Source organism: Eucalyptus grandis, chromosome 9 (genome assembly GCF_016545825.1).
Source record: "Eucalyptus grandis isolate ANBG69807.140 chromosome 9, ASM1654582v1, whole genome shotgun sequence".
NCBI lineage: Eukaryota > Viridiplantae > Streptophyta > Magnoliopsida > Myrtales > Myrtaceae > Eucalyptus > Eucalyptus grandis.
The window spans coordinates 36,297,308-36,317,453 of record NC_052620.1 but is presented as its reverse complement, the minus strand read 5'-3'; the positions used below and the strand labels follow the sequence as shown (position 1 = coordinate 36,317,453).

General features: G+C 40.1%; 2 protein-coding genes across 2 annotated transcripts; one reads left to right on the top strand and one right to left on the bottom strand.

Annotated features, from left to right (window-relative positions):
* Nucleotides 1–893: 893 nt before the first annotated feature.
* Nucleotides 894–4,050, top strand: LOC104424880 (xanthohumol 4-O-methyltransferase). Its single transcript, XM_039301584.1, has 2 exons — nt 894–1,676; nt 3,630–4,050. Exons 1-2 carry the CDS (start codon nt 894–896, stop codon nt 3,927–3,929), a joined length of 1,083 nt encoding a protein of 360 aa, XP_039157518.1. The 3' UTR covers nt 3,930–4,050.
* A 12,581-nt stretch (nt 4,051–16,631) lies between these two features.
* On the bottom strand, nt 16,632–19,943 carry LOC104424882 (xanthohumol 4-O-methyltransferase). Its single transcript, XM_039301585.1, is given in 4 exon segments — nt 16,632–16,944; nt 16,946–16,979; nt 16,982–16,997; nt 19,161–19,943. Coding segments are annotated over 4 exon segments (1,077 nt in total). The 3' UTR covers nt 16,632–16,700.
* Between the last annotated feature and the right edge of the window lie 203 nt (nt 19,944–20,146).

The window sequence follows — 20,146 nt, the reverse complement described above, 5'->3', positions numbered from 1 at the left end:
GGCAAGTCTCCGGGGTGGGCCATCAACGGAGAGACACGTGATGAGTGTGGGGCCGAAGACGCAACTTATTTTTAGTATGGAAAACATTAAAAGGGTGCGCTCTCTTGCAGCCCAGAGATGCAACACGCGGGGGTGGGGGGTGGGTAGGGTTGTGGTGAGTCACTTCTGGGTCACAAAGTCTTGAAGGTCAGCTATCAAAATCGTCATCGCTCACGTTAGTGGCGGTAACACGGTTTTACAGTACCTTGTAACTGCACCCCCTGATTTTTTTGTGCTAAACGTGTGCTTGGATCCTAGCTTATCATAAAAATAGCATTAACTACTTAATTGTCTATTGGTTACATTAATCAAGTATTGAATACATTGAGATTAACTTGATTTTAATACTTGAGCCACTTAAATCGATTAAGCTGCTTAAATGAGGGCTAACGAGCTTTCAAGAGCAATTTAATTCAAGTAATATCAATTTCAAAATTTGAATTTCATCTGAACTTCACAGGAAGTGAATGGCCACAACCTAATAATGAAGTTGTTCCGGGGTGGTGAACAAGTCAAGGTCGATTTGCTTGGCAAACATTGTGTCTCTTCTCTGTGCGATGTACATAAAGTCGTTGTTGGCTAATACAAAACCGGAGAATTTCCAAACTCTGATTTCGGTGTCAAATGTTAAGTGGAGTTAAAATTGGGGATACATCAAGTTAGTGCGACATTAAATTTTTGAGTAGGGTCAAGATACAAGAAAAATCGTGCATAAAAAGAGAGTAGGCACTTCTAGAATTCTTTTTCTTCCTTCTTGTGTCTATATATTACGACGCCTCTGGTCTCTTCCCTTCATTCCTCGTACTATACTGCGAATCAAAGCAAGCTGTGAGAGACAGAGAGAGAGAGAGAGAATGGAATCTCTTCATGAAATTGAAGCAACCCTAAGAGGCCAAGCACACATATCGAATCTGATGAATGCATACGCCGGCTCCATGGCGCTAAAATGCGCGGTCGAGCTCCGAATACCCGACATTATCCATTCTTATGGCGGCGGGCCCGTCACCCTAGCCCAAATAGCCTCCCGCATTCCCTCCCCATCCCTCGAAACCACCTACTTGGCACGCATCATGAGACTCCTTGTCCGTGAGAACATCTTCTCCGCTAATCGTTGCCAACCTGATGACGGCCATGAGAGTCACGAGACACTCTACAGCCTCCCCCCATCGTCGAGATGGCTCCTCCAGGGGCCCGGGTTCGAGCTCAGCCTCGCGCCTGTGGTGTTGATGTTAAACCACCCATGGTTGATGTCCCCGTGGCATTGCTTTGGCGACTGCATCAAGACCGGCGGCGTTGCATTCGAGATGGCTCACGGCCGCAAGATTTGGGACTTCGCATCAGAGAATCCCGAGTTCAACCGCTTGTTCAACGATGGGATGGCGTGTGTGAGCAGGATCACGATTGGGGGCATCATAGAAGTGTATAAGGACGGCTTCGAGAGCATTGGATCTTTGGTCGATGTCGGAGGGGGGATCGGCAAGACCCTGGTCGAGATCATTAAGTCATTTCCACACATTCAGGGGATTAATTATGATCTACCTCATGTTGTTGCAACGGCGCCGGCGCACGATGGAGTCACTCATGTTGGAGGAAACATGTTTGAGACTATACCACATGCTGATGCAGTTCTCATGATGGTGAGTACTACTGCCATATACTTTATACATATTAATTAATTCGTGAATTTTGTATTTTTCCTATGACACATGATCAATTTCTTTTTTAATTTTTTGTCCTTTTAATGTGTCGAGAGGGTGGGAATCCATGAACTGCTATAAACATTCTGTTCGAGTAATGCCACAGTAAAGGGAAAAATTATTCATAGTCTATAAATTATATGGGGTCAAGCGCAAGCCTATCCAGATTCTTCACATATAAGTCTTATAATAAAACTCGCGTAATTAATGATTAAAATTATATTGATCCACATGATTTATAAGACACACGGTAACTTTTCCGGTTAATGTGTAGTTTCATCATTTTGAAATGTGCATCTTTTTATTCTGTAATCCGCGTTCGCATGGCTTGGTAGGAGTTTAGTTACTTGTAACTACTCGTTTCTCTATCTTACAACTCATGATCTACCTTTCCTGTCGTCTTATAGGCGTTCTGAATTGATGTGTTGTTGTATTTGTTTTTCCTTTATATCTTTATTTATGGGGAATCAAGTTCACTGGAAAACGGTTTCATGTGACTCTATTTGTTCAATAAAATAAACCCACACTCCATGTGTATAAAGGTATCCAGAAGCCCTAGCCATGTTCTAAACTATTTGCGACAATATCAGATTTCACATTATTTACGTGTCTAGTTTGTTACATTGGTAAATAAGTTTTGTGTAACCTCAATCTAGCACTATATATAAGCCATACAAGCATGGTAGGGACCGAGCATCTTGTTTTTGAATATAAAGGCTTTATTTTTCTCCATCTCTAATTGGAGAAAATTTCCTCTGATTAGTCTATTAATTGGTGGGATTTCAAAAGTTTCTATATAACTCACACATAAATTTAGCAGCATCATTTTTTTCAATCCCTAATTGGAAGATAATTCCTCAAACTAGAGCTCTGAATAGTGGGTTACAAATATTAATACCACACGCACACATATTATATATGCACACGCAAAACACAATCTTATCCAAATATTGTTGTAGGATGTCCTTTTTTTTAAGGGGTGTACTTTGGTCCTTATTCAACTTAGGAATCGGAACAAGTCGATCAGTTCCTGCCGAATTTGGTCCAATTAATTTGCAATCGGGAATAACCGATTCAACTCTTGATTCCTCCACGAACCAGACCGATCCAGCCCATAGAATTTTTTTTTCCATTTTTTTTATTCGGGCAAGGCAAAATGTACAAATTATATATGAAAGTTATTTCTTATTTTAGTAGTGACTTGCATGTGATTAGTAATTTCATCCTATACTAGAGTAACTTTCAATATATTTAGATACTTTCGAGAAAGAAAATAAATGATACCACTAATTGCTGAGACAACATCGAATTGGTTGGTCCAGTCCACGATGTTGTCCATCCTGGAACTAGACCAACCGATCACCCTTACTTTCTTTAATTCAACTATCAAAATAGTGGTTGAGGAAAAAAAATATTCCAATAGGAATGGAGGAAACATGGGCTTAAACTTAGCATTCAAAAATCCTCAAAAAGTTAAAAACCTTACCATAGGCCCTATAAATCTCAATTTTACGGCGTGCCTCAATGGGTCCGCAAGCCTGAGATCGCCAAGGTCATAATGAGGTCACCATCTTGGAGTTAAAGAGAGAGGGATGGTGAGAGTGTGCATCTTGGGCGAGAGATGGGTGGTCATGTGAGTGGTGCAAAAACATCTCAGACCTCAAGGCATTGGTAACAATTTCAATGGGTTTTAGCTGAGTTGCCTTTTGTGCATAGCAATCGAGAGAGAGAAGAATATTTTTTTTCCCATTTTGGAAAACATTGGTTACATTTTAGCCAATTATGTCGACTCTTCATAAACATAGAGATTAACACAATGAACACATTGATGAAATAGTGTAAAAAGAAACCGTGATTCTTGACTCTAGTAATTCTATATTGTTTGTTTTACAGGAGATAATGCATGATTGGGGGGATGAAGACTGTGTCAAGATTTTGAAGAATTGCAGAAAAGCAATCCCAGAAAAGAATGGCAAGGTGATCATAGCAAATATTGTGCTGAAAGCAGAGGGTGATGGCATGTTTGATAAGACCGGACTAGTGATGGATCTGGTCATGATGGCGCTTTGCTCGGGCGGTAAGGAGAGGGACGAACCCGAATGGAAGAAGATCTTGGAGGAGGGAGGGTTTCCTCGCTACAACATCATCAAAACCCCTTGCTTGCAATCCATTATTGAAGCCTATCCACTATGATACGCTATAATTATGAAAGACTTCAGTAGTTAAGGCAATTGGATTCACTTAGGTCTCTTGATCTCAGACCAAGTTTACGGTTTCCTATCTATGAATAATCCAATTACCATGTTTTAGGTTACCAACCAATGTGGTTTGTAATCATTCACAGAGGATTATTCTCATGTTGGATCACATGCTTTCTAGCTTTTCCTGTACACAAATGTCGCGACCTCCTTTCAAAGCCCCTATGCATGGGTAGACAGAGACTAATGGCTTGTTAAGTATTAGGCTTAGTGCAGACTCTCCCAATTTAGTAAAAAAGAAGTTATTAATCATGTGGATAGATGTACTAATTTCTTGTATATTGAAAAGTTATTTTTCCTTTTAGGATCATTACATAATTACTTTTCGAGTATGAAAAGTTAATATAACATTGAGAAAATATTAAAATCACTATAACTAATTACTTGATATGTTGATATTTATTAACATTTATACATGATTAAGAGCTTCCGCACAATGAAGGTGTTCGATGCATCTGATGTTAGTAGTAATCTTCACACGACTCTAATTTTAAGTCGCCAATTTCTATCCCTTGTATTTTATGTCCATTTTAACCACCTAATGCTAATGCAACCAAAATACTTAATTTGTTCATAAATTCAGTGAAATCATGTCATATATGACGTCACTAGTGAATACAAAGCTCCGGAATTCAAACAAGGTTCTCATGCAAACAACGCAAAGGAGACCATGCCGGTTGCCGTCGATATCGAGCTCTTTAGCTTTGGTCCATCCATTGACATCCGTGGGGTGAAATCACCTTCTCTCTTTATCAACTTCACAAGTCACAACATGCATGACTAAATCAACTCCGCACCCTTACATTCGAGAAGACATGATGCGCAAGCATTGGAAAGGCGACCCATCACCATATGCTTTTGGCACTGTACTAATGGAGCTAGCGCATATTTTATTCACAAGGTCGTCACTGTGATAAAGGATTGAGAAATTTTCTGGGCGTCTTTAGATAGCATGACGTCTCCAATCATCTAGGCCAATCACCGAGTATCAAATGGCACGATTCATTTTTCCAACCTGGTGATGTTGCTTTGAATGCATGATCAGGTTAATTGGACGAGGTTCATCTTGGGGAATATTAAACACTTTTGTTTTTAACTATGTGAATTTTTTTTCCAAAAAAATCATATTCATTGCTCATAAAGAATATATGGGAAGTACATAAAGTTCATAACAAAGAATATTGAAGCACAACAAAGCCCATAATACTACCAAACAAAGTCAAATCCAAAAAATAAGAAGCATCAACATGGCATCAATAGGTTGGGTACAAAACAAAGTCAAATCCAAAAAACGAGAAGCATCAACATGGCATCAGTAGGTTGGACACATGCTCGTTCTATATAAATGGATTTATCAAGCAAAATAATCAGTGGCCGATCATTGCATTTTATATATTCGTCAATCATGAGCACATGTCAAATATTTATTTTCTAGTAAATAGGGTGTTGCCAGTTATCGATGCGCACTTCGTCGTCCTTTACTTCATCACCGTACAAAGACAACTAAAACATATTGAACGAGCTTGGATTTGACATATGAGAGAACAAATTCAGCAAGATGCTTCTGTGATCACTATTGAAGCTGAATGTAGAGGACTTATACACAAACAGAGCACCAATGCATCAAATCCCCGAAAGTAAAATTATTAAATTTTCTTATTTAAATTAGGAGATGATAGTCCTTAGATGTATAATTAGATCAAGAGAGTTCAACTTGTTAGATCTAAAATTCTATTAAGAGAAGAAAACCCCTAGATCTAAATCAAAAGAAAATATGAAACAAAAACACAAACAAAATCAACAAGAGAGAGGGAGGAGGGTGAGACTAGGTCAAACCAGAAGATGACTGATAGAGGAAATTGGGAGAGACAGAAAATAGAAAAGTCAACCATTCATTAGATTGGTGCTTTTAAACTCAAATCAAGTTGAGTTAATTTGGCGAAATTTATTGCTCAGATTACACTTGGAAATCAAGATGTGGAATTAGCCTACTGTGACATTCTAAATTTCATACTCTATTTTTCAATTAAATGAACCGAGCCTTTCATCGCCATGCCTATAGTGCTATTTTTTGAGCTGATCACTCATAAGATAACTAGATTATCGGGTGAAGCCGTTAAGGGATTTTAATGCAATAAACTTGAGAATTCAAATTAGGGATCGACTACTCGACCGTGCTCATTTGCAGAGATCATTACGGCACAATTAAAAATCAATTAGAGATCAGAGATATGTCGATTTGACTGAGATAGGTGATTAAAAAGTGGGTGATTCCACCAAATTACAAAATTCTCGTCGATTGGCACTAGATCGATTTTTCTATTGTTTTGGTATCCTATGTCTGTAATTGAAACCTCTAGATTTTCACAACAATCGAGAGTTACCAATGTGTCGAAGATGTACATTGTGACTCGAAATAAATTGATAACGGGTCAATTGCACTAAAATTTCTAAAAGCTATCCGGTAGGCTAGGTCACGCTAAAATTGTGCCAGATTGAAATTAATCGTGAATTTGAGTCTGATTTTAAAAATTGAAAGTTTTTTCATGTCACGATTTATTTTAGGAACATCAACTCATCTTTCGAAATTTTTTCTGCAAACTGAGATTTTTGGTGGAAAATCAATATAGGGTCGTTTTTGTTTGGAAAATTCAAGAGACCATTTTTTATCGCGTTTTTGGGATGCAAGTCGGTTCTATTGGTGAGAAAAAAATGTCAATTTGATCGATGACATCTTAGTTGGATTTATGGGGGCCAAATTGAATCAATTCAAGAAGAAATTGAAGTAGATTTGGGGGAAAATGCTTCAAAATTCGTAACCCCCAACCTTTGGACCACTACCTTGGCTTCCTAAGGAAGCTTGGTGGCTGCAAAATGGCTGAGGATAGGGCAGACATGGTGGCGACCAAGGCAATGATCAAATGGGAGGATATTTGAGCTTGGAGGGACCCTCCAATGGCAGTTGGCTTCTTCCTTTTTCTTCCGAACTTGCCTTCTATATTAGAGGCATAATTGAGCTCCCAAAGTTGCAGAAAAACCAAGCCTCAAGCCCCTTGCCGTCGCCGAGCCACTTGGATCACCACTGCTCGCCGTTGTGCTGCCCGCAAGCCTCACGCGCGCCACGCTTTTTCTGCACCCATCCTCTATCCATTCCACTCTAGCCGCGACCCCAAGTCATCCCTTGAGCCCATTGTGACATCCTAGATTTTTAATTCTTTTTTCTACTAGATAAATCGGGCATTTTATTGACATGTCTATAAGGTTGTTCTCAGAACTGATCATTCTCGAGATAATTAGACTATTTAGAGAAGCCATTAAGGAATTTTAAGGCAATAGACTTGAGAATTCAATCAAAAATCGATTTCTCGACCGTGCTCATCTTTAAAGGCCATTACGGCACAGTTAAAAATCAATTTGAGATTATAGATATTTGACTGAAATGTGTGGCTAATCGTGAGTGACACCATTAAATTAGAAAATTCTCATCGACTGGCTCTAAATTGATTCTTCAGTCGTTTTGATACCCTGTGTCCGTATTTGAGTCCTCAATATTTTCATGACAATCAAGAGTTGACATTGAGTCAAGTGGATTCATTGTGGCTCGAAGAAAATCGACTATGGGTCATTTGCACTAAAATTTCTGAAAACTACCCGGTAGCCTAGATCACGCTAAAAACGCGTCGAATGGAAATTAACCGCGAATTCAAGTCCGATTTCAAAAATTGAAGATCCTGTCATGTCACAATAAATTCTAGGAACGTTGACTCAATCTCAAAATATTTTTCTACAACTCGAGACTTTTTGGGAAAAAGTCAACATAGGACTTTTTTTGTTTGGAAAAGGTCATGGATCATTTTTTATCGCAAAATTGGGAAGCAAATGGATTGTATGGGTGTGGAAAAATGCCAAATGGATCGGTGAGATATCGGTTAATTTTATTGAGCCCGGTTGGTGTTGAGTCAAGGTCCAATTGAGGAAAAATGAAACCAAATTCGTGTGCCCCCACCACCCGCAACTTTTGGACCGCTTTGGACTTATAGAAGCAAGCCTTGGTGGCTCATGGACAGCCAAGGAAGCATGCTTGGCTGAAAAATGGTCAAGGGGACCATGGGATGGAAAGTTGAGGCAAGTGGAGCCCTTGTCTCCCCACATCCTTATCACTTCCCTCTCTTTCTCCCTTGGCCAGCCAAACCCTTTCCCTCCCCTCCATTCTCAACTCTAGCAACCAGCAGGAGCAGCCGGAGAAAGCGCGTCGCCGCCAAGACTATCGCACCATCACCGTTTGCACGCCGGAGCCACACCGCCTTGCCGCGCACACCACGGCCAATCTCGTCGCCTCACTCGCCCCTCCCACAATCCAGCAGCTATTTCAAATCTGTTGTAGCTCACCCGGAGCTGTCCTGACCCCGTTCGACCCCCGTGAGTCCACATCTAGCCTGGTTTGGCCTATTTCCTCCTTTCCGATCAATTCCCGCCTAAACTGAGCTAATTTCCTCTCATTTTTAGCAAGATTAGATCAATATTTTAGTGGGTCTCATAGCAGCTTCCAAGCCCGTTGTGAGGTGTTTCCGGACCTCGGATCTTAGGCCTGCTTTGGAGAAAAACGTCCCCGCAACGTTCCTGACGTTTCGATCCGAACGGATGATTAAATGAGTGAGTTTTGCTCACTAATCCCTCATTAGTATGCTAATGATGCTTATGGTTTGATTAGATTTAATTAAGTGCAATTAGGTAGATAGATTATATTATAATAATTAAATTAGGGATTTACCTTTGCATGTTAGGCAAATGGTTAATGTAATTAACAAGTAGACAAGCCCCATTATTTATTAAACGAGTCTCGGTAATTTTCCAGGGTCATCTCGGCTTCTAATTAGGCATTATGGGCCTAAATTTGATTTATTGTATTTATTTAATAATTTTCTGAATTATTTAATTATTTATTTATTTTTCGAAAATTAGGCAGGGATCGCCAACAACCGGAATTTTATGCTGACTATCATAGTGCAGTTCATTTATTTATTTGAGTGTTGATTATGCTAAATTGAATTAAATATGATTTTATGATTTTATTTCTAAGCTATTCAATTTTAGTAATTGATTGGAAATGACCGAGCGTGGGTCTACAGTGCCATTAATGTTTTGATGGGCTATATATAAAGTGATAGAAAAGAAAGTTATATTACGTAGCTCGGAGACCAAGAAGGTTATCTTGGAGAATGCACGTAACCTATGGATTTAATATATAGTAATTAGAAAGAGAGTCTTAATGCATGGCTCGGAGACCTAGAGTGTCGTCCTGGAGAATGCATGTGACTTGCAGATTAAATAAATCACTTGTGGATAGCACGTGGCTCGGTGATTAGTACGTCACCTTAGAGAATGCACGTGACTCAGTGATTTGGTATATCGCCTTTGAGAATGCACGTGACTCAGTGATTAAGTACGTCGCCTTAGAGAATGCACAAAACTTTGTGATTAGATATGTTTCCTTGGAGAATGCATGTGGCTCAGTGACTAAGTATGTTACCCTAGAGAATGCACGTGACTCGATGACTAGATATATATATATATATATATATATATATATATATATATATATCGTCTTGGAAAATGAATAGTATGGATTAAAATAATTGGGAAATGGTCTACTTGACATGTAATCGACTAAGTCGATTAATCGATGATTCGATCTGATTGAGTGATGTGATGTGATAGTGTATATTTAATATATATACTGACTTGCAAAAATGGAACTAAAGCCAATGTAAGTCTTTTGACTCATGTTGTGCTTAGGCAACCTCTAGAGTGTATTGGCTTCATAATCGGGTCTTAGAGGGTAGAACTCGCTGAGACTTAGTCTCATCCCGGTTGTGGGACAACATTTCAAGTCCCTAGAGGGCAGTACCTCCACCTCCTCGTCCTCCCATGCATTTCGATGTAGCTGAAAAAGTCACCGAAATAGAAACTCACTTCTTGATACACCCTCACCCGGAAGGACTAGAATACGTCTTGGTTAATTCAACCATTTGGGTTGACGTGGGAAAAGATGACCCGAGGCCCACGAGTATCGGTTGTGGTACCGTGAGTATCATGATTTGCGAAGGGAAGGTCCTATTCTGAAAGGTAATGTACCTCTATTTGTTTTAGAGGAAGCATTCGAGGAAGGGACAATAGATCCTAAGGATGGAGCAGTGACTGATGCTAGAGATCTCAAGCTCGAGAGTGACACCAACTCTCCTAAGCAATCAGCAGTAGACTCCAGCTGGAGCATGCCAGAATGAGAGGTCGAACAAGAAGAAGTGTACCCATAAGAGAACTGGGAGGAGGAACCAAAGGAGGAAGAACCTGAAGAGGAGGACCTTGGTGAGGAACTGGAGAAAGAGTCCAAAGAAGATCCCAAGGATGACCCGGAGTACGACCCGGATGAGGACTGAGATCCCATCCTACATTACAAACCCTGAGTCGTGAACCTATGTGTACTTGAGGTGAAACATTCTTTCTAAGTTAAAGCACTTGACTTATGCAAACCCAAACTACTGTATGGGCAACGAAATTTGTGTGATGCATCATCTTCAATGATCTTGAAGTAATCAGACATTTTAAGCAAAATCCAGGCCAACAGGTAGATTTGTTGGATAATCCTCTGGAGATTTGTCTAAAGGTCAGCTTGGATTAGGAGGAGTATAAAAGTAGATCTTGAAGCTGGAAGGGTTAATGACAATAAGCTGTCAAAGCGGAAGAGTGTTATGTGATCTAATACATTCATGTCTGTGAGTGACATTGTATAATCATTTAGAAGTTGAGAATGTGTAAGGAGTTATTCACATGAGCTTGAGTATTCACCGCTCAAATCTTATGACCTATGATTGGTTCTTAATAGTGGATTTTAGGCAATAAGCTGTCAACGCGGAAGAGTGGACATAAGCTTGCAAAAGCTAAACCATTATAACCTTTTATGTGCAATTTTTTATTCCTTACTTTCTATATATTTAATTGCAATAGAAATTGCATACTGGTAAAATTTGACCTTTGCACTTATTATCCCAGGGACTGTTTAGTTGCAATATTAATTTAAATTCTGCAACATCACAAATTCACTCCCTTCAGGTGATAGTCTTAGCCATAACACATTTAGGTATATGAAAGTGTCAAACTAGAAAGTGGAAAGAGACTATAAAAAAATTAAATAGAAAACTGCTTATGACGGTAAATGAAGGTTGGCAAAACGCAAAAAGCTAAGCAAAAAAGTCTCCCAACCTGTGGAGAATCAGTGCTCTGGACGCAGTTCCCATGCTTTCTCTTCAGCCTCACTCTACAGAGAGAGAGAGAGAGAGAGAGAGAGAGAGAGAGAGAGGTTGCAGTTGCATCATGCACGTTCCATTTCAATCTTTGACAAAAGGGGAGAGAATATTGAAAGTGCCTTCTTTCTTTTCATGCGCGATTTTTCTTTTATCTTGACCCCACTTAAATATTTAGTTTCGTACCAACTTTATAATTTTTTTTTCCAGTTTTAACTCCACTAAATATTTGCAGCAAAATTAGAGCTTTAAACTTCTCTGGTTTTGTTTTAGCCAATTACGATTTTTATGTACATATCACAAAAATGTGGACACGATGCTTACCGAGCAAATCGACTCTTGACTTGTTGACCGCTTTGGAGCAACTTTGTTACTAAGTCAAGGCCATTCACTTCCTGTGAAGTTTAGATGAATATCAAATTTTGAAATTGACTACTCGCAAAAGGTCACTAGCCCTAATTTAAGTAACTTAATTGATTTAAGTGGCTCGAGTGTTTAAATCAAGTTAATCTAAATGTATTTAGTACTTGATAAATGTGAACCATTAGCCATTTAAGTATTTAAAGCTATTTTTTTTTTTATGATAAACTTGTATCCAAGCACATGTCAAGCACAAAAATATTAGGTGGTAAAGTTACAAAGTATTAGCTTAGTATGTTTCCAAGGATTAAAGATAAATGTGTTACTTTACGATAGAAAATATGGAGAGAGATGTCAAATAACTTATTGAACTAAGAAGCACAAGCTTAGAGACCTAGCTACTTGGAAACCCATATCATGAACCAGTTGAGTCTAAGTTTTTGTCATGTGCAGGTGGCAAAAAGAAGAGTAGTTTGCACAATCAGTAGGACTAGTATTAACCTAGCCATTATCTTTCCATTAGTTACAAATATCATTACTTTTGAAGGGAAATTTGGAGAGTTAATAGACATGCTAAATTCATTGTATGTTAGGTTTTCTCTAGAGCAAAACCACAAAATGGAGGTTGAAGGATCTGATGTTTTGCTTTGTCATTTTGTCCATATTGTAACAGTGATGCCTCAATGTGTCATGTGATGGGATGAAAAAACTATTGCTAGATTCTATTCATGAATGTTGAAATTCCTCATTTTCTACAAATTTGAAGGTAATTCATCAAGGATAAAATGGTCGCTAGGTCTTTTTGACTAGCATTTTGGTCAAATTCACGTGAACCAGATGAACTACTGACCTTAACAAATTAACCTGAGGAACTTTTTTTGCCTTTTCTCAATAGTTGCATATGGGTATTACTTACATTTAGCTAAATAATGATACATTGAATTGGTCTCTTTGACTACTAGAACAACTAATAAGGGCCCCACAATATAAACATCCAACATTTTCTTGATTATGAATCATTTTAAAATGTTCCCACACTACAAATCTCCTCCTTCAATTTGTGACACTAGAATCACTTGTTGCAAACGTCTAGTGATCCTTTTATCTATGTTTAGAACCTGCAAATTGTTGTTCAATCGGATGTATAGTCCTCAACAGACTCTTGACAAATAGAAGAAAAGTTGGCAAGCACTAGCTGATCAACAAGAAGTTATACATAAAATACTAATCAAATTCATTCACACGACTAGGTTGAGGTATGGAGCAAAAGTTCCACTTTTGGTCTTCACAAGTGACACAATGCCCCACATCAGAATTATACGTGTGAAATGCACAATGAGCATCCGAAACAATATATCTCTAAATGAAGACTAAATGGTAATTGATGGAGATCAGATTACTCTGCTTCTCAAAAATCAATGCACACAGAAAAGAGAAGGCAAAGCCAAAATCATAAGATATTAAAAATCAATCTTACATGCTTATAACACGGCCAACAGACGAAGCATGTCCAAGACCGTCTGTGATTCAGCCATGTCACGCATAAGGGCTTGCTCACGAACAGCCCTGATTGATCCCTAATAAATTATTGACCGATCCATGCGCGATCCGTGAGTGTGCTTGATCCATCCATGCACGATACGGGGAATGATTCATGCACGACCAGTGACCGACTCCTGATCAATGCTTGGTCAGCCTTGCACAACCTAGAGTTGTTCACCTACTCTGTGTCAGGCACCCACGCTTGCCCATGCTGACCATGATCTTGCTTCTGACTTGCGCCTATGGCTATTTCCCAATGCTTGCAACCATTGAGTGGCTTGATGTGTAGACTTGACACAATTCAAACTCCACCGTTGAATCGGAGGGACGATCAACGGCCGGGATTATACCCAAACTTGTAGGGGTCCCTCTCCCTCATTTGAGCTCAGCTCATTCATATTGAATACATTTGCCGCTTTATGATGTTGACCCTTGTGTTTGTGCATGTGAATAAAAAGGCTGACTTTGGACCACAAATCTTAAGGTTGCACGGTGTTTGATTGATCATGTTTGACCGACCCGTGACCCTTACATAAGAGCAGTGGAAGGAGATTAGACCATACCATAAATATTGAATTAATCATTGAGAACGCCTTCCTAGACTTCTAGTCATAAACTTATTTATTTCGGTTTGGATTTGGGTTTGTGTTCCAACCTGATGCGACCCGAATCAAAATCTTTATGGTACCTAGAACTCTGAGTGGTTACCTACTAGTGATTTGCACCGTGTCAAATCAGCGTTCATTGTTATATGTAGAGCAGTTTCCTACTACAAACCTTTTGAGATAATAGAATTTTTAATTTATATTTCAAAGTTGTTATGGTCTTTTAGAGCGCAACCCGATATTCATGTACTCATTTCATATCAAGTACCGATGGATGTAAGAGGAAGAAAAAGTGAATTAACATCACTGCTAAAAATAGATGGTAAACACATAAATTGGCAACTTTTGTTTCCCTTGTCACTTGTCCCTTTATATTTCCGATTGTTATGAGGTCAGTATAATCGCATTGGTGGATAACTAGATAGGAGAAAATGTTCTTCATTTTTCTCATTTACATGTGCTAAGAAGAATGACCACACTAATTTAACCAGTAACTCACAACGTCCATTGATGTATTTATATGCGCATCACCTGTTCAATTTCATTTATTAACTATCTCATCCATAACAAGGGTTCAAACAATTATTTCAAATATATGACATCTATTATTGACACCTAAATTAAACTTCATAGAAAACTAGACACCAATTTGGCCTATCAAAAATATTTTTCACATCACCTAGACATTAATATTATTTGCATCTTCTAAGTTATATTTTTCATTTTATCTTCCCTTATTTTACCTTAAATAAAAAATCTTTCAACAAAAAGAAAATAAGCCCACGGGGGCTGGGCCTTCGCCACAGCCCCATTTCCTTTTCTTCCCCCTTCTGGGCCCAGGGCCCATCTCGCCCAACACATTTCCCTTGGCCCGGCCCCCTTTCTCTTCTCTTCTTCCTCACGCCATCGAGGACGAGCGTGACTGAAGACACGGAGAGGAGAAGACGGGAGCTGCAGAGCGGGCAAGGGGGCAGACCGGCGACGCGATGGCGGGCAGCTCGCCGGACTCCCGGTCGGCGACAAACCCGCCCGCCCCACGTGCGACGCGATGGGTCTATAAAGAGAAAGGAGGCCGGGGAGGGAGAGGAAGCGGGGAGCGACTGAGCCCCCGGCGACCACTGTGCCTTCGCCGGAGTCAATAGCATATGGAAGTTTCCCCTCTTCCCTTGTGCCGATCCTCGGTAGGTTCCGACCTCGAGTTTTCGCCGGTTTTCGACTTTTCCGATCTTGGGGGGCCGGTTTCCCGAGGATCCCGGCTGGGGGACGAGCGAGGCGGACGGACGTAGCCCGATCCATCGAGCTCGTCCACCGTCCGACAGCCTCCATTCCCTTCTCCTCGTGTTCTGTTTCGTGTTTACCAAATGGCGCTGCCTTTGCCTGGCTTGCGCGAGTTTCCGGCCTTCCCTGCGCTTGTGCTGCTGTTCTGGGGTCGTATGTGTCGTTTCTTCGGAATCCCGGCTCGAGCTCGGCTCGGTCGTCCCTGTTTCTCACCCCTCACTTTGCGTATTCTGAGTGTTCGATAAATTACCTAAACTAGACGCTTGTTCATGGTCTTCATTGTGCCCGAAACTTGCTGTCCTTCTGTTAATACTGAGTATAAATGAGTTGTCCCTGTGCCGAGCTTGAACCTCGCTCGTTCATTAATTGCTGATTTTGGTCTAAGTTCGTGTGTTGGACGAGTTCGAAGCCTCCTTTCAGCTGACGCCCTCCGCTTGTTCGACGAAATGTGTAACTGAAATGTACACACTTATTCTTAGGCCTCCGTCCGTTTTTAGTATTCGTGGTTTGTGAAATGTGTTCCGGTAGATTTTCCACCGCCGCCCTTTGCTTTGAATGCCCTTCTGTGGCGGTTTCTTTCGGTGCGCGACATGTTTCTGCGGGTGGCCGGTTCTTGGTTGGGGAAGACGAGGGGCGGTGGTGGTTTTGGCCACATTTGACAGCCGCGCCGTGGCTTGACGCGGCCTGTATTGTGTTTCAACTACTCTAATTAAAACCAGGGTCCTTGTAGCTGTTTGCGTGAGCCATTGTTCTTGGACCTTGGGAAAGGAGGAGGCGCGCGTTCGGGCAAGGAAATGCTTCTGCGAAGCCGTGAGGGGGAAGACGTGGGATTGGCTAGAGTGGGCTTGAGTGTTGATAGGGGTCTGTTGGGCTCAAGAAGATCTGGGTTTTGGTTTGACTGAGAAAAAGCTTGGCTTCTTTTGGGCTCAAAGAGAGCTCAGCCGTAGTGGGCTTTAGAAGAGAGAAAAGATTTGGGCTGGTTTAGGGGTCTCCTTTGCTTTGGGATGGCCGTCTTTTTGATTCCTTCTCGGATGGGCTTCATTTTGGGAGGGGACCGAACTGGGCCTGCGTATTAGGCTCAGTCCGGCTGTGGGTTTGGCTACCCGGATCGTTTCCGACCTTTTTTTAATAATATAATATAACCTTGTTTTTTTTTTTCTTATATTGAAAAGATCAGAAAAATCTAAAAATAATTTAAATTTTCCAAAATAGAAAAAGCCTGAAAAGTGATTTTCATTTTCCACAAATGCCTAGAAAAAACTTGAAAATCCAAAAAGAATCAAAGTTTAGGGTTTAAACAAGATAGGGTTTAAACAAGATTTTCTAAAATATTTCTCTCAATATTTTATTTAGGTTTTTTATCGAAAGGGCATCAATTGGTTGATTAACTGGCCTCCACCTGTAATAATCTATGTACCTAGAAAGCATTTATATGAGAATAATCCTCTATAAATGATTACAAACCACATTGATTAGTAAGCCAAAACATAGTACCTAATTTATTCATAGATAGGAATTGGTAAACTTGGTCTTAGATCAAGAGACCTTCTACTAAAATCTTTCATTGAAAGAGCATAAGACTCACATTTATTTTTCTTACATAATTATAGCGTGACCAAATCACAGAGGATAGGCTTCAATGATGGATGACAAGGAAGGGGTTTTGATGATGTTGTAGCGAGGAAACCCTCCCTCCTCCAAGATCTTCTTCCATTTGAGTTCATCCCTCTCCTTACCGCCCGAGCAATGCGCCATCATGACCAGATCCAACACCAATCCGTTCTCATCGAACATGTTATTGCCGTTTGGTTTCAACACAACATCAACTATGATTACCTTGCCATTCTTTTTTAGGATTGCTTTTCAAATTCTTCAAAATCTTAATGCAATCTTCATCCCCCAATCATGCATGATCCCCTGTAAAACAAAAGATAGAGAATTACTAGAATCAAGAATCATGGTTTCTTTTTACATTACTTCATTAGTGTGTTCATTTTGTAATCTTTGTGCTTATGGAGAGTTGACATCATTGGCTAAAATGTAACCCCACGTTTTCAAAGAAAGGAAAAAATAAATATATATCCACTCTCTCGCTTTCTCTACATAGAAGGCAACTTAGCAAAACCCACTGAAATTGTCATTAATACACTAGGCCTGAGATGTTTTTGTGCCACCCATAGAACTAACCCTCTTGCCCAAGATGTACACTATCTCTCATTGTCCCTCTCTCTTTAACTCCGAGATGGTGACCTCATTATCACCTTGGTGATCTCAGACCTGAGGTCTCAATGAGGCACAGGCAATGGGCTTGTAAAATATAGAGGTTAGATCAATGGTGGCCTGAGGTCGTGATGGGAGAGAGAGAGAGAGGATGTTGATTAAGGTGGTTGAAGAGGAGGGTTATCGGTGATGTGACGGTTCGATGGTGAGTAGCTGATGGTATGCAAAGAAGAGTGGGAGAGAGCGAGGCGATAGGGGAGAGGAGATGTGGGCCAATTTCAAGGGCCTATGACAAGGTTTTTAACTTTTTGAGGGTTTTTTTTTTAATGTTAAGTTTAAGGCTGTGTTTCCCCCATTTCTATTGGAATATGTATTCTTTAACCAATATTTTGATAGTTGGATTAAAGAGAGTAAGGATGATCGGTTGGTCCGATCCCACGATGGACAGCATCCTAGACTAGACCAATCAGTTCAAGGTTGTCTCCAGAATCAGTGGTGTTGTTTATTTTTTGAGAATGTTTAATTTTCTTTCTCAAAAGTGCCTAAATATATTGAAAGTTACTCTAGTGCAGTGTGAAATTACTAATCACAGGTAAGTTACTACTAAAAAGAAGAAACAACTTTCAAAATAATATATACTTTTTCCCTTCCCGAATAAAAAAAAAAAAAAAAAAAAATTATACTATGGGCCAGATAGGTCTAGTTTGTGGAAGAACTAAGAGTCAAATTGATAATTCCCTGTTCCATATCAATTGGACCAAATTTGGTGGGAATCAACCAATGATCCAATTCTTAAGTTGAACTGGAAACGAAGCACACCCCTAGAAAAAGGACATCCCCACACCAATATTTGGATAAGTTTGTGTTTTTGCATGTGTGTATATAATATATATGTGTGTAATATTCATATTTATAACCATTAATCAGATCTCCATTTTGAAGGAGCTACCTTTCAATTAGGGATAGAAAAAAATAAAGCCGCTGAGTTTTGTGGGAGTTATCTAGAAACTTTTGAAATCCCGTCAATTAAAAGATTAATAAGAGGAAATTTTCACCAATAAAAAATGGAGAAAAATAAAGCCTTTTTATTCAAAAACAAGATGCTTGGTCCCTACCATGCTTGTATGTATGGCTTATACATAGTGCTAGTTTGAGGTTACACAAAACTTATTTACTAATGTAACAAACTAGATACAAGAATAATGCAAAATCCGATATATTTGTCGCAAATAATTTAGAACATGGCTAGGACTTCTAGATGCTATGCATATAGTGTGTGTTTACTTTATTGAACAAACAGAGTCACATGGAACTATTTTACTATAAACTTGATTCCCATAAATAAAGATATAAAGGAAAAGTCAATACGTCAGCACATCAATTTAGAACGCTTGTAAGATGGCAGAAAATGTAGATCTTAGAGGTGTAAAATAAATAAATGAGTAGTTGCAGGCAACTAAACTCTTTCTACCGAATAAGGTGAACACGAATTACAAAATGAAAAGATGCACATTTCAAAAAGAAAAAATTACACATTAACTGGAAAAGTCATTGTGTGGCTTATAAATCATGTGGATCAATATAATTTAAACATTAGTTATGCGAGTTTCATAATAAGACTTATATGACTAAGAATCTAGATAGGCTTGCGCTTGACCCCATATAATTTATAGACTATGAATAATTTCTCCCTTGACTATGGCATTACTCAAACAGAATTGTTATCGCACTTCATGGATTCCCACCCTTTTGACACATTAAAAGGATAGAAAAAAGAAAAAAATTGATCACGTGCCATAGGAAAAATGCAAAATTCACAAATTAATTAATATGTATAAAGTATTTGGCAATAAAACTTACTTTCATGAAAACTGCATCAGCATGCGGTATGGTCTCAAACATGTTTCCTCCAACATGAGTGACTCCGTCGTGCGCTGGTGCTGTCGCAACGACATGAGGTAGATCAAAATTAATCCCCTGAATGTGTGAAAATGACTTAATGATCTCGGCCAGGGTCTTGCCGACCCCCCCTCCGACGTCGACCAAAGATCCAATGCTCTCGAAGCCGTCCTTATACACTTCCACGATGCCCCTAACCACGACCCCACTCAGACACGCCATCCCATCGTTGAACAAGCGGTTGAACTCGGGATTCTCCGATGCGAAGTCCCAAACCTTGCGGCCGTGAGCCATCTCAAATGCGATGCCGCCGGTCTTGATGCAGTCGCCAAAGTAATGCCATGGGGACATCACCCATGGGTGGTTTTCCATCAACACCAACGGCGCAAGGCTGAGCTCGGACCTGGGCCCCTGGAGGAGCCATCTCGACGATGTGGTGAGGCTGTAGAGTGTCTCGTGACTCTCATGGCCGCCGTCAGGTTGGCAACGATTAGCGGAGAAGATGTTCTTACGGACAAGGAATCTCATGATGCGTGCCAAGTAGGCGGTTCTGGGGGATGGGGAGGGAATGCGGGAGGCTATTTGGGCTAGAGTGACGGGCCCACCGCCGTAAGAATGGATGATGTTGGGTTCTCGGAGCTCGACCGCGCATTTCAGCACCATCGAGTCAGCGTATGCATACATGAGTTTCTATATATGTGCTTGGCCTCTTAGGGTTGCTTCAGTTTCATCAAGCGATTCCATTCTCTCTCTCTCTCTCTCTCTCTCTGAGCTTGCTTTGATTCGCAGTATAGTACGAGGAACGAAGGGAAGAGACCGGAGGCGTCGTAATATATAGACACAAGAGGGAAGAGAGAGAATTCTAGAAATACCTGCTCTCTTTTCATGCGTGATTTTTCTTGTATCTTGACCCTGCTCATATATTTAATTTCGCACTAACTTGATGT

Coding starts and splice junctions, on each gene's coding strand:
- LOC104424880 (XM_039301584.1), top strand. CDS start 894: ATGGAATCTCTTCATGAAATTGAAGCAACCCTAAGAGGCCAAGCACAC. Junction 1,677..3,629: donor CTGATGCAGTTCTCATGATG/GTGAGTACTACT, acceptor TTTGTTTTACAG/GAGATAATGCATGATTGGGG.